General features: G+C 43.5%; 1 protein-coding gene across 5 annotated transcripts in view; it reads right to left on the bottom strand.

The window, feature by feature from the left end:
- Positions 1–14,090, bottom strand: part of ACVR1 (activin A receptor type 1) — a 111,818-nt gene that overhangs the window by 15,712 nt on the left and 82,016 nt on the right. For all 5 annotated transcript variants that reach the window (XM_030579807.1, XM_030579808.1, XM_030579805.1 and 2 more), the window contains 2 exons: positions 13,218–13,493; positions 7,936–8,133 (listed from right to left, as the gene is read on the bottom strand). In XM_030579807.1, the coding sequence (XP_030435667.1) occupies positions 7,936–8,133; positions 13,218–13,493 (474 nt within the window). The remainder of the gene's footprint in view (positions 1–7,935; positions 8,134–13,217; positions 13,494–14,090) is intronic.

The following is a 14,090-nucleotide window of genomic DNA, read 5'->3' as shown; positions in this document are numbered from 1 at the left end:
AGCAGTAAGCTCTACCACGGCGTGAGCCGGGGAGCTGCCAGGCACCGGATTTCGTGGTCCTGGGGGACTGGAATCGACGGAGCCGAAGTCATCGGTGCCTCTGCAGGTGCCGGTGCCGGGTAACGCAACTTAGGCGAGCTCTCTGGCTGCGATGCAGGTGGCACGGAAGCAGCGGGAGCAGGGGGCTCAACCACGGCGCGTGCCGGGGAGCCGCCAGGCACCAGCAGGAATCGTAGACTCTCTCGACCTCGGAAGGGAGCGGTGCCGAGTCGACATCGGTGCCGGCGACGGTCGGTGCCGAAAGGCCTTGGTAGTACCGGCGGGGTCCAGTGCCGAGGCGCTTCTGCCCGCCGCTTGAATATCGCTCGGCGCCCAAGGTGGAGGGGTAAGTGAAAGTCCCGCACCTTTTTGTTCTCGGCTTAAAAGCCTTGCAAATGGGGCACTTATCTGCCCTGAGGCACTTCAAACAGGAGTCATGTAGATCTCTCTTCGGCCGCGGCTTCTGGCAGGCCGGGCCCCTTTTAAAACCCGGTGAGCCATGCATGGCTCCGGCACTGGGCTCATGGAAGGGGCTACTTCCTGAACCCCGCTAACTAAACTAACCATGTTAGCAAAGAAAACCCGTATAACCATACAAATATATATATAAAAGGGTTATAACTGCATAACTATATACGAGAAAACGAGTAGCTAGGGAAGTGGAGGTCAGCTAAGCCGCGCTCCACTGTTCCAACGACCGACACGGGCGGTAAGAAGGAACTGAGGAGCGGGTGGGCCGGCAGGAGTATATATGGAGCGCCATGGTGGCGCCACTCTAGGGGGCGACCTGCCGGCCCACTGAGTTGCTAGGGTAAAAGTTTTCCGACGAATGTGCACGCGCGGCGCGTACACCTAACTGGAATGGATATGAGCAATCACTCGAAGAAGAAGCATCAGTTACAATAGTGATGCTGGAAGTGGTAAAGGGAACCTTGTCTGTTTGACCACTCAGTGAAGGAGCTGGTGAGAGTTAGGAGTTAATGTGGTCTTTATTAGGTGAGTAGACCAAAGTGAGCCAGGCAGGCAATGCAGATAAAGCCCGGCAAAAGGGGGTCAGACAAGTACACGCAGCCATATGACCTAACAGCGACAGGCACATCCACATTGTAGTCCTTGGTCTGTGAGAAATCAAAGAAACTAGGTTGTGCATCGTCTGAAACCTTTCTGCACGGAGGAAGGCTCTTGCAGAAAAATAGTCCAACGTTGCCTCAATAAAGTTTGTTGTCCTTGTGGGGGACAAAATGGTCTTCTGTTCATGCAGACCCCGAGGGCTTTGAATGAGGTATGGACTAGCTGACCTGACCTCGTGGCAAAAGCGAACTACCAGGAGCTAGTCAGTCATTGAGATACAGTAAGACTGTATGGCCCTGACTTCTCATCTGGTCTGCCACCCCAGAGAAAACTTTTGCAAACATTCTGGCTGCTGTCACTAGTCCAAAGAGGGGACCCAGAATTGTAAGTGCTCCTGGCCCACAATAAGCCATAGGAAACTCCCATAGGAGAGGTGGACACCTATGTCAAGAGCTGTGAGCGATGAACCACCTCCCTTCTTGGAGAGAGGGGATTACTGATACCAATATGACCATCCTGAACTCCGACTTCCAAACGAAGATGTTGAGTTGCCAAATATCCAGAATTGGTGTCCTTTTTGGGACTATGACATACAGACGATAGAACCCTCTTCCTTGAGGTGGGCACCTCGGTGTAATGAGGACCGTTTCCTGTTGAAGAATTGCCTTGAGAAAGTCCTGAAGGGTAACCACAAAGGTTGTTTGCAGGAAGGGAAGGAGATATACTCTATGGAGTATCCCTGATGGATGGTTAGGTCTTGGAAATTATCCATCTTGATTAGCTCCCAATTGTGGGCAAAACAGTGAGACGGCCTCCAAAAAGGTGACAGAAGGGGCAAGTAGCACGAGAGATGTTTTAGTTGAGACCCGCTAACCATCAAAAGTGGCTCCTAGCCGCAGGCTGGGAACAGGTTGCAGTAGTAGAGGGGGATGAAAAGCAGGGCTGCTGAGTCTGTCTGTTGCAGGAAGGCCCCACAGGATGCTCATAGCAGACTGCACAAGTAGGAAGTGGTAGTGATCTTGATTTAAAGGTCTTCCTTCTTGTTGTCTGTCCTTGAGACCCATGTGCAGATCCCCAGGGAGCAGAGGGAAGACCTTGAGTTGAGCCCTTTAACAAGAAGGCTGAGACTTTCCACTTGTTAAAGAGGCTGGACTCAAAAGGGAAAATCTTGGATAGTATTCTCCACCTCCCTGGGGAGAGCTGAGAATTGCAACCATGAATCTATCCTCATCACAATACCAGTGGCCAAGCTTCTGGATGCTGCAGATGCAGCATCAACTGCAGTCTGAAGAAATGTTTTTACCACCAACTTGCCCTCCTCTAGAAGGGAGAAAAACTTGGCTCTGTCCTCACAGGAAAGTTTGTCCTAAAAGGCCACCAGCCTAGAGTAGTTAAAGTCATTCTTGGCTAGCAAGGCCTGGTAATTGGTGATGCAGGATCACAAGCCTACAGGGATGATCTTTCTCCCCAGGTGGGCCAGTCTCTTGGAGCCCATGTCAGATGGTGTGGTCCTTAGGTATTGAGACTTATATGTTCCATAGTAGCCCATACCACCAGGGAGTTGGGAGCAGAGTGGGAGAACAGGAATTCAGCTCCCTTTGCCAAAATGAAATAGCACTTTTCAGCCCTTTTCGGTATGTGGGGGTGAGGCGGGGAAAAGAGCGCACAGGATGCTGGGGGATGTGCCAGACCAATCTCACTGGTTTCAAGATGGCCCTGTTAACTGGGAGAGCCACCTTATTTGGGCCTGAAGCTGCAGAATGTCCAACAGGTGATGGTGAATCTTGGGCTTCCTCCAGAGATATTTGGAGACCACTAGCCACTCTTTGTGGTAAGTCCTGTTATTGCTTATGGTTGTCGGGGGGGGGGGGGGGGGATGGGGAAGAGACTGCCTTATCTGGGGAAGAGGAGGATATTCCCATTGGAAACATCGGTACCTGTGGTTCTGGTTCAGCATCTTCCTTCTCCTCCTCCACACACACACTGATGGAATTGGTTGATGGTTCAATGAGGAAGAGTGGAAAGACTCCTAGGTGGGTGCTGGACATCTGGTATAGGGTTCCCAACAGGGCCAGAAAGAGGGGCCAACTGTTTGAAGGGGACACCATGACATGGGGAACCACTGGTCCCAAGGGAGGCAGTCTCATAAGGGTAGCAACCATAAGTCCTCGATCGCCTGTCCAGGCTTAGGTCTCTGACGAACGAGGGACCAGCTCATCAGATCTGTCCAAATCCAAAAACTGAGCCTTCTGTAACATCAGAGCCATCAGCACCATGGTAATCTTGCCTGACGGTTGTCAGAAAGACAGCTCCTGGGACAACAAAGCAATATAGTCTTCTGGTATAGTAATGTCCCTCAGGAGGGCCGGGCCAGAGAAGTGGATAAACTGCAGGCGGGAGAGGAAGATATCCTCTGGTGCCATATAGTTCTCTGTGCACTCCATGTGCAGGATGTTCTGATGGTTGGCACCAATGGAACAAGTGCACCCCCAGTCGTGGCGTGTTCAGGAAGCTGTCACTATCAGAGTCCAAAGCCACGCTTGTGGAAGGGACTGGAGGACAACAGTCCTTGTGCTTCAGAACTGGAATCACCAATGGAACAGGAAGATACTTCTCCCTATACACCTTACCCTCCACCCTGATTTTTTTTGGCAGAATCAGTCCTTAGGGTCTGTGTGCAAGGGCTTGCCCAACCTCAATGGGCTCACGGTAGTGTGTCTCTTACAGACAGTCCTCAACAGTGATCTGTCCTTGTGCCCATGAGAGTGTCCCTTACTCTTATGAAAAGTCCTGGAGAGTGTGTCTTGGAGCTTAGATACTGAGTGCTCCACTCCTAAGCACAAGCAGTGCCCCTCTGTGCACGTTTGATGAGGCCGATGTACAAGGGGGTCTTCCTGGGCAGGATCAGAAAGGGGCTTCATAGCCTTCTCCATCTCCTCTAAGGTGAAACTCACAAGCTTTGTGAGTTCTTGGTGGAAACGAGTGACATGCTGCATGTCGCTAAAATGTGTGTCTCATCTAAATAGTAGGGACAGAGCTGGTATTAATTCCTTCTCTGTCAATGACTAAGGCAGGAAATACAGTTTTGAAAATGGGGAGTCTGGGCACAGTCCCCGACTGTGAGGAAGGAATCCCCAGCCTGGGGAAAACAAACTACACTAACCTAATGAACCACTATTTACAATCTTATTTACAAGTTTTCTGAAAGGATGACACTGGATTCCGACTCAGACCATGCAGATGTAATAAATAACTGGGAGACTGTTGACCCACGCTGCTTCTTATATCCTCAACTCAGGAGCACAAGAAGATCTAATATGCATGTGCAGGGGACAAAGGACATTGCTTGTTAAAATCTCCAGAGTCAGGAGTATGGTGTGCATGCGTACTCCACACGTGTAATGCATAGAGAGAGAAAAAATTGAAGAATTTCTCACAGCTAGCTTAAAAAACGTTCCATATCTAGTTGAAACTATAAGTGTCTTAACTGAAAACTGGTATGACAAGTTTCATTGTGCATACGGCTTCATTGAGAAAAAATATTGTGCAGTGTGAAGATATACAGGCACTCCATTAACTATCCCCAATCCTGTTAACCATAGCTATGAATGGCATCAGTTATATTGAAACACACATTTTGTTCTCATCTCAGTTTCCCTTGTGGTCTTGGGTTGAGTTACCTATTACATAGTTGGTTAAACCACCACGCATCCAAAAGAACTCTCACTAGGACAATCGGTAATTAGGTTTCCATTCCACAGTGCTCAATGTTTAGAAAGAAAAATATGCAATTTCAGATAAAGTTCAGAATCTAAATCTCAACATAAGCTCATTGTTACAGATCAAATCTCAAGACACTCAAGTGACAAATTGCAACCCCGAGGTTTCCAAGTATTGAGAAATACTCTCAATCTTTTTTACTCCCTTTTTTAAAAGTTCACCAGTAAAATATTAACAAAAACACTGATGCTAATTTTATAGCCACACAAAGTTTGTGCACAATAATAATTTCTTTAGTGACATTTTTTCCACTTCTCTATTTAACCATCCCTTGTAGCTCCCTCTATTTAACCATCCCTTGTAGCTACCTCAACTCATCTTACTGGTGAGGAGACGCACCTTACTTCTAAGGCAGTGGTTCTCAACCTATTTACCACTGTGGGCTGCATATGCAGCTCTGTTATGTAGGCCACACCCACACAGTAGATATACTACCTGTATGGCCCTGAGGATGTCACGTGGGCAGTAGCTGTGTGCTGACTGGGCTACAAGCAGCCCATGGGGAGCGAGCTGAGAACCACTGCTCTAAGGCCACAACCACATCACTTCATGGTTCAAAAGCCATCTGTTGACATACCAAAGCGATCCTTGCTCTATACAGTAGAACATCAGAGTTACAAACACCTCAGGAATGGAGGTTGTTCGTAACTCTGAACAAAACTTTATAGTTCTTTCAAAAGTTTATAACTATTGCCTAATAAAGCTTTGAAACTTTATGATGAAGAAAAATGCTGCTTTCCCTTTATTTTAGTTGTTACATTTAACACAGTACTGTACTGGTTTTTTGGTTTTTTTTTAGTCTTTGCTGCTGCCTGATTGTGTTTTTCTGGTTCCAAATGGGGTGTGTAGTTGACTGGTCAGTTCGTAACTCTGGTGTTTGTAACTGAGGTTCTACTGTACAGCACCTCTCCCAGTGTCTCAAGAAGATGTTCCATATTCAGAGAGCAGTGATAGTGTTGCTCCCACTAGAGTGAATCACAAGATTCCAGCGGACTTCCACAGAAGCAGGATCTGTTTGTATTTGGCTCCTAAATGTTATGTGGAATTGTTTGCCACAGAGCCATCCAACTAGCTCATCTTGTTTTCTAAAAACTCAAAAAAGAACCCAATTTAGAATTCTCTTTTAAAGAAATTACTCCAGTTCCAGAATGCAGATTTTATAGAAGTAACTGCCTACCTGGAGACTGTGTTGAGCATCGTCTTGGATGGGGGAGCAATGCTTTCGGGGGAAAACCATTGTCAACTTTATAGTTAGGATGGCCACTGCTATTCAGGAGTTGCTGTGAAACGCAGCCTAATTATTATAATACACGACCAGCTTTTCTGCTTTAAACACTACTTCACCTGCTGACCTCCTCCCCAAGGCCCAAGTCTACTCCCTCTGGGCAAGTCTTCACTAGGTCAAAAAGTGGGCTCTTATTTTGAATACATATGGTAAAATCCAAGTAGAGGCAAGGTAATTTGTAGTTTTTGTACCTGTCTCAAGCTGCTAACAGATTATGGGGAAGTTTAGTGTTTACTTTGACCTGTCAACAGGTATGAAAACTACCTGCTGCCTTGTTTTTACTGGGATTTTACTTCATCTTACCATACATTAGTCACACATGGTAACACCGCAACTTTTTTTCTAGTTAAGGTAAGGCCTCAGATCAAGAGACTTTCCTAGGAAAATGATCAGGCCCAAAGCAAATCAATACATACTTATTTCAGTAAACGATTGGAGACTTTTATCAAAGTTAAACATATTATAGCTAAGAACCTTAATACATAATATACCCACTATTTTGCCTATGTGGATTTTGAATGCTCTCTTAAAATTCAAAGCTTCTCTCAATCTATACAGAAGTTTCTTCCACAAGCCACTTGTGCTAATTCAACAGGATACTTAGGGTATGTCTACACTACTCACTGGATCGGCGGGCAGCGATCGATTATCAGGGATCGATTTATCACGTGTAGTGTAGACACAATGGGAGAGTGATCGGGGATCGATTTATCGACTGCTGAATTCCAACAGTGTGAGAGGCAGAAGCAAAGTTGATGGGGAAGCCGCAGCCGTCGATCCAGCGCCATGATGACGCGAAGTAAGTAATTTGAATTCGATCTAAGATACATCAGCTTCAGCTGTGCTATTCTCGTAGGTGAAGTTATGTATCTTAGATTGATCCCCCCTCCCAGTGTAGACCAGGCCTGAGGCACATGCAAAGTTTAAGCGTATGAGTAGTCCTAATCACTTATCTGGCTTGAGGGTTACTTCCAAACAAACTTCCACCACCACCTCATACAGTGCTCCAGAGGGCTCCCAGTCCCTTCTAACCAGAGGAACAAGACCAGATTCAGTATTTGTACTTCAGACTCCTGCAGTATATCCATCCCTTTTGGTCACTGAGAAACTAGGTGTATGCTGTTTTCCACTAAGGAATCCTCAAGACAGCTATCTAGGATAGGAGTCTCCCTACCAATGCATTATTGCTCACTGCTGAAGAGAAGAATATCAGAAAATTCCTCGTGAAAAAGAAATACCTGTTCAAAATACAAATTTAAGGAGTGCAATGTGTTTAGCTTGATATATATATATACACCCCGGAACACACCTCACTTCCCTTCTCTATATTGTCCTTTGGGTTCTCTAGAAGCTCTCACTTAAATACCTCAAGGAACTAAACATGTTTGAATGGGCTCAAGCATGGGGAACAGAGTAGAGTTATCCTCTCAGGACATCAGAGCCCCTCTCAGCATTACCATTTCAGTATAATAATAAAAATCATCTTCAATTTGGAATTCAACAATGGTTGCTTTTCATCATATCCCATCCAAAGTTGGCAAAAGCACTTTGCCCATCAGATACGAGACAACACAAGTCCTTCAGAGTAAGTGAGAGTTCAGCCTCTGGAATACAAACACTTTAGAGATACAGTATTTTCACATTGCCCACTTAGTTCAACAGCAAAGTGTGCAGCAGAATGGCAGATGCTTTCACTGTTTCCTTACCTCTCTTGAAAAAGCAGAAGTCTGAGTCCTAAAAAGAAATCCTCAAATACTCACCATTGCTAACCATGCGTCTAGCTACCTCCCAGAGGACTAGTCCAAAAGCCCAGATGTCAACCCTTTTATAAGAGTCAAAGCAGTCCACTTGAATGGTTTCATCTAAGACTTCAGGCGCCATGTAGCGCTTGGTACCCACACGGGGGTTGTTCCCCACATCCAACTGATTAGTGCTTTGGGAATGCATAACTGCAAGACCTGAAACAAAAAGCAGAGTTGCTGTTAAATCATTTTAAAAACTCTAATAGCACATGCAGTTAGAGACTTGAACTGCATACAAAAGTTGGTACACACTCCAAGGACACAGAAGTTGCTTGAAAAACAAGCAATAGACAGGGTTCAAGTGTCCAAAGAGCAGCTGTGTCAGCTCCACACTAGCTACCAAATATCAAAAACAGCCAGTTTGGCCACAGACTTAGACCAACTGTCTCTTACAAGATTACTATTAAACATGTGTATTGCACTGTTATAAAATTTTATCATTCCAGGGGTTAAGTGTTTGGCAGCCACTGGATGTCACCATTACTTTCTACACGTATAACCAGAAGGCCAGGAATCTTATTTAAAAAGAAAACAATCCTACCCTGAGTCCAAATGTATTTATGGAACTTCTAGGTAGGCGGACATGTACAAACTGTGGGGGAAAGAACTTTCTTTGCAGAGAGAAGAAACAATACTGCATGACCAATATGTAGACTGGAGTAAAAAATAAAGCTGAAAAACAGCAACACAGATGTAGGTCAGAAAGTAAACATCCTCAAGGGGGCCTGAGATGAGTCAAACAAAACCACTCACTTTGGTTTATGTTGATCTCCAAACATTTAAGTAAAGAACATTATGTGAAAGACTAAATTATAGTAAATTTGGAAACACACAAAGAACCTATTTTACCATGGTAAACAGGCAGTCACTCCCAAAGTAAACAGCGACAGGTGCATGACAGTACTAAGCAACAAAACAGAAGACAGACTCTTCCTGATTCCCTTACCAAATTCTGCAAGAGCAACATCTACTACTTAAATTTAACACAGGCTTATTTAAGACAACCTGATAACACTAACTGCAGACCCATGGAAGACGAAGACACCGGATTACTATATTCCCAAATATTCCTTCAAAACACAATCTCTTTTCCACAGTAACGAGGATTTGAAAACACATTTTTCTGTTGTTTAAGTGCACTTTAAATCAATTTGGAGTTGCTACAAGAACTAGCACAGAACTAGAAATATGTGAACCCCTTCACTGCTAAGGAAGATAATATACTAAGTCTGCTCAGCAGCTAAAGGCATCTCCAGTCCTTAATAAGTATACGTTCCCCCTTTCAGATAGGGAAAGTAAATTTTATAGTGCAATTTTCCTGGCAAACTTTGAACACATCAGTACTTTGGGGAAATTTGCTGATATGATCAAAACACTATTTAAATTGGACGAAAGATTCAGCAGAATGACAGGTCAAGGGCTTCATGAGACTCAAGTTAGTGTTTTTCTACACTACAAAATGAGAAAGTGTTGCAACCAGATCCTCAATATGAAGGTCTCTGTACTTTAGGTGGTATTTAGAGACCAGATGTTTCACTGTTTTCAGCATGCTTGCCTTCCATTTCAAGAAACCTAGGTGAAAATTTGAGTTCGGGAACCCAAGCACTATGCAGGGTATCAACTACTGCAGACTATTGATTTTGACAGGAAACATTTAAGGGAGAGAGAGGAAGAGTTGCAACTGATGCAGCTTCTTGGTTGTGGACAAGAGAAGAAAAAACAAGTCTTATTTTACATCACTATTGGATCATTAATGGCTTCCATACAGATATTCCATTCTAAACATTGAGGAGGTTATAATATTACCACTCAAGCAATTTTCTTAGAATTTTTACATCTTCTCTAGCAAGGTAAGTACTTGTTTCAGAACAGTGACATTTACTGCACTATTTTGTGTCCTGTACTATATGTAAGTCTCTGCTCTCTTCTACAAAGCTACGCAATGAATCATTGCGTATGTGGATTGCTTTTATAGTTCCCCCAAACAACAATTTTCCTAAATCCAGTAACTCGAATACAGACAGACATTCATTAAACTGAAGCCACCACATATACTTGGGTTTCTTTATTAAAAAGATATATCTATATAAAAAGCATCAGGCTTTTTTACAATTGTAAAAAACACACACACACAAAAAAACCACTCTGCAAGCTAGGTATTTCACTGAATGTTTTGGAACTAGGTAAAGTTTTGATTTCAAAGGACTTTCCTCCCTAAACTTCTAATTCATGTCCAGCCTAGATTAGTAGCAACTGAAACTTGTTACCATCGAATTGCCATTTGGCAAGAAATTTATTAGTTCTCCTGAAGAAATGATCACGCCAGTGACACCAATGTAGGGAAGACTGCACAGACAATATCTGTGCTACAACTGTTCTATAAACAGAGCTGCTCAGCTTTGAGAGCGTTTTCCATTCATACTGAAAAATGAGAGAGAGTGTATATACACACAATTTTTACTCTTGGAGAAAATCTGCAACTGCGGCATGCAGAAAAATGTCCACCCCACTCTATCCCCCCAAATCCCTTTGCTTCCTTGCAGAAAATGGTTTCTGTGGGGAAGCAAAGAGAAACCGCACCAATACTCACTTACCCGTCCCCAGCAGCTCACACTGTTCAGGCAGCAGAGGGGAGAGGGAGGAGGAGGAGGAGGAGGAGGAGAGGACAATGGAGACAGAGTTCCCCCTCCCCTTCCCCCACACAGAGCAGCTGGGGCTGGGTCAGATCAAGCCCCAGAAAACCTTCCCTGGCTGAAGGAAGCACTGCACCATGGGGAGGGGGGGGTCAGGGGGAGGAGAGAAAGGTGTTTTGGAGGCATGGGGATTGGGTGGACAGGGGGAGCAGCTCCCTGTAGAGTGACACCCCCCCCCAGCCCCTCTGTATCAGGAGCCCCCTGAACTCAGAACCCCGCCCAGAGCCCCCAAACCACCACCCTGCTGAGCTTTACCCCTGCATCAGAAGCCCCCCATACCCAGACCACATGAGCCCCAACCAGCTGCACCTTGACCCCCCACCCCACCAAGCCCCACTCCCCCTCAATGAGCCCTAACCACTTTCACCATGCCTCTCCTTCTAGGGTCCCATTCCCTCTGCACCCAGAACCCCGCACCAATCCCCTGTGCACCCAGATCCCCCCACCAAGCTGCCCACACCCAGATTTCACCACGCAGAACCCTGGTACTCGAGAGAATTTTGCGCGCACACGCACACACACACACACACTCTGCAAAGTTCTACGTATTTTAATTGTCAAAACAATATAATCACACCAATTATTTCGGTAATCAGCAAATAACTGAAAATGGTGTGATTATATTGTGTTTTGACAATTAAAATATTAGGAGCAGAATATTTAATTTTTGGGTGCAGAATTCCCTCAGGAGCAATTTTTTCTTTTATTTTATACAATTAAGGAATTTCTTAACTGGATGCACTGGCAGATCCAGAGCAGTGACTTGGATGGGAATACAATGCATAACTACCTGGTTCTTAACTGCACCTCTCTTGTCATCATAAGCTACACTTCACTACAGGGAGGGTGAAGAGATAGCTCAGTGGTTTGAGCATTGGCCTGCTAAACCCAGGGTTGAGTGTTCAATCCTTGAAGGGGGCATTTAGGGACCTGGGGCAAAACTCTGTCGGAGGATTGGTCCTGCTTTGAACAAGGGGGTGGACTAGTTGACCTCCTGAGGTGCCTTCCGAGCCTGGTATTCTATGATTCTATAAAAAAGAAAAAAACAGACCAGAAGAGAATGAAGACAGGCCAACTATGCACAGAGGGACTCAATACATCCTGAAGAGGAACAACAGTTTTGGTTAATCCTCATTAGAGATAATGAAGTAAGAAGAGTGCTTCATAAATAGGTGGCCAAGATTTTCATATACAGAAAGGCCATTTATTTTCCCCACTGTCAAAAGTCAGAACAGCAGCAAATACTTCTGCTCCTATCTGTTTAACATACACCCCTCCACTATACTAATGAAGTCTCTAAACATCATTGCAAAAAAGTTTCATTTCACTTCTGTGGCGCTGACGCAATAGTAAAATAAATGCTGCCCCCTTCTGGTGATAAGTATTATCTTAAAAATGAACTCTACAATTAAACAGAATTTAAAGATGTGTATTACTTATTTCACTAAATAAAATATCCTTTTCCTGTTTCATATTCCCTCTGTGGGTTCCAAGGAACTGTCCCCTCAGCACAGTAGCAGCCAGGTTGTTACTTATTATGGGAGCACTTGCATTTATGCTGAACACCATTTGTGTGTGATAAAGTCAGATCTTAATGTGTGTCAGTCAGAAGACGCAGCGAAGTTAAATAGGAATTACGCACAAAGAAAATCTCAGAATCAAGTCACACAATGTTTTTAAATCCAGCCAATTATTCCCTTACATTCAACATGCCTTATGACGACTAGTCTGTCCCTTTTTTCTTCCCTTTGCACAGATAACAGAAGCATCGTGCCATAATGCCTTGTACATTAACCAGTCGTGTTGCTTTAATCATCCCTCTGCATCCCCCTGGCCTAGAAATTGCTATTTAATTTTAAAAAAAAACAAAAACGTACATACATACATATACACACACACACACACACACACAAAGTAACTCAATAAAAGCTTGGTTCTATGTTCACTATCAGTGGCAAAAGTCCCACTGACTTCAGGAATGCTGGATCAGGCCTATAGGTGTCAGGGAGTTTAAATGTTATATTTCGTACAACAAGTTTTACAGGCAAAAAGTTTAGTAGGATTTTAAGATTTAAGTAAAAGCATTTGGAACAATAAGTACACCATCATTTTTAGTAAGAGCCCAGTTCAACCCAACTCCCATTGACTCCAAATCAGAGACAGATCAAGCCCTAAATTGCCCACCTTCCTTTTTGAAATGGAAGAATGGGAAAAAAAATAAAATTTAGAGGGGAAAAAAACGTTAATTGGATCCTAAATACTATCCATAAAGCCTCTAATAATGTCTAGTCTATAGCATTTCAATGAAACTGAAGTGTTATTTATTGATGAAGCCCAGTCTGAGACTGATCCAAAATGTAACATCTGTTTCTGAAATCAGAAGTGGTACTAAGTTTATTCAGCTGGATAGTACTTTATAAGTGCCCCCTAGTGGCTGCCCTAACTTCCAGAAAGTTAAAAATAACTCAAAGCACCTTAAAAATGTATCTACTATATTTGGTTAGTTATGGAACATGCAGTTTGTGTTGATTGTAAACTGAAACTCACCTAAATCTGCTATACAGCACTGCCCATTTTTTTTAACAAGGATATTTTTGCTCTTCAAGTCCCGATGGGAAATGGCAGGCTTCCCCTGGGTCCCAAATATCTCTATGTGCAAGTGTGCAAGGCCACTGGCTATGGACAAGACTATTCGTAGGCAGCTGACAGTGTCTAGCGTAGTGAGTTGTAGATAGTCATACAGAGATCCCATTTCATGATAGTGTGTAATTAACCACAACTGGGTGCTGGAGTTTCTAGAAGTCATATCGGATGCAATAAAACCTGAGATGAGAAAAGCAAAAAGACAACAAAATTAGATTACATAGATTTCAAGTTTACATCAAGAGGTAAAATGTCGCCAACAACATATAATTTAAAACTGAACTGAAATGTAGTCATTACTTGTGAAAGGCCACTGTGGAGATGATAAATACTAAGGTGAGAGCAATCTTAAAAAGATATTCATAAAATGCAACTCAAATTTATTCACAAAAATGCATGAGACCTTCATTTGAATGACTACAACAAGATAAAATTGCAAGTTATAATTCAAAATCAAAACAAGTTTTTTAACAACTAATATCCACAGGTCAAATTTCATTTTAAAAACAAACAATTTCCTTTATTTGGATGTTGGCTATTTAAGCAAATCAGTTTTAAATAGGAATTATTAAACTAAGTGTTTTCAGTTTTTATTCCCAATAATTAAAATAAAGTAACTCTATATTTGCCTTCAACTGCAATCAAAGCCAAGTCATTATACAGTATTTAGATTGCCAAAACTAATTAAGTGACAACCCATAGCTCTAGCCACCTTGAACTCAATTAAAATATAAATATACAATACATATTCACCCCCACCAATCAGCCTGACCAGAA

The sequence above is a fragment of the Gopherus evgoodei genome, chromosome 11, assembly GCF_007399415.2.
Source record: "Gopherus evgoodei ecotype Sinaloan lineage chromosome 11, rGopEvg1_v1.p, whole genome shotgun sequence".
NCBI classification, from domain to species: domain Eukaryota; kingdom Metazoa; phylum Chordata; order Testudines; family Testudinidae; genus Gopherus; species Gopherus evgoodei.
This window is presented reverse-complemented; position numbering and strand designations above follow the sequence as displayed.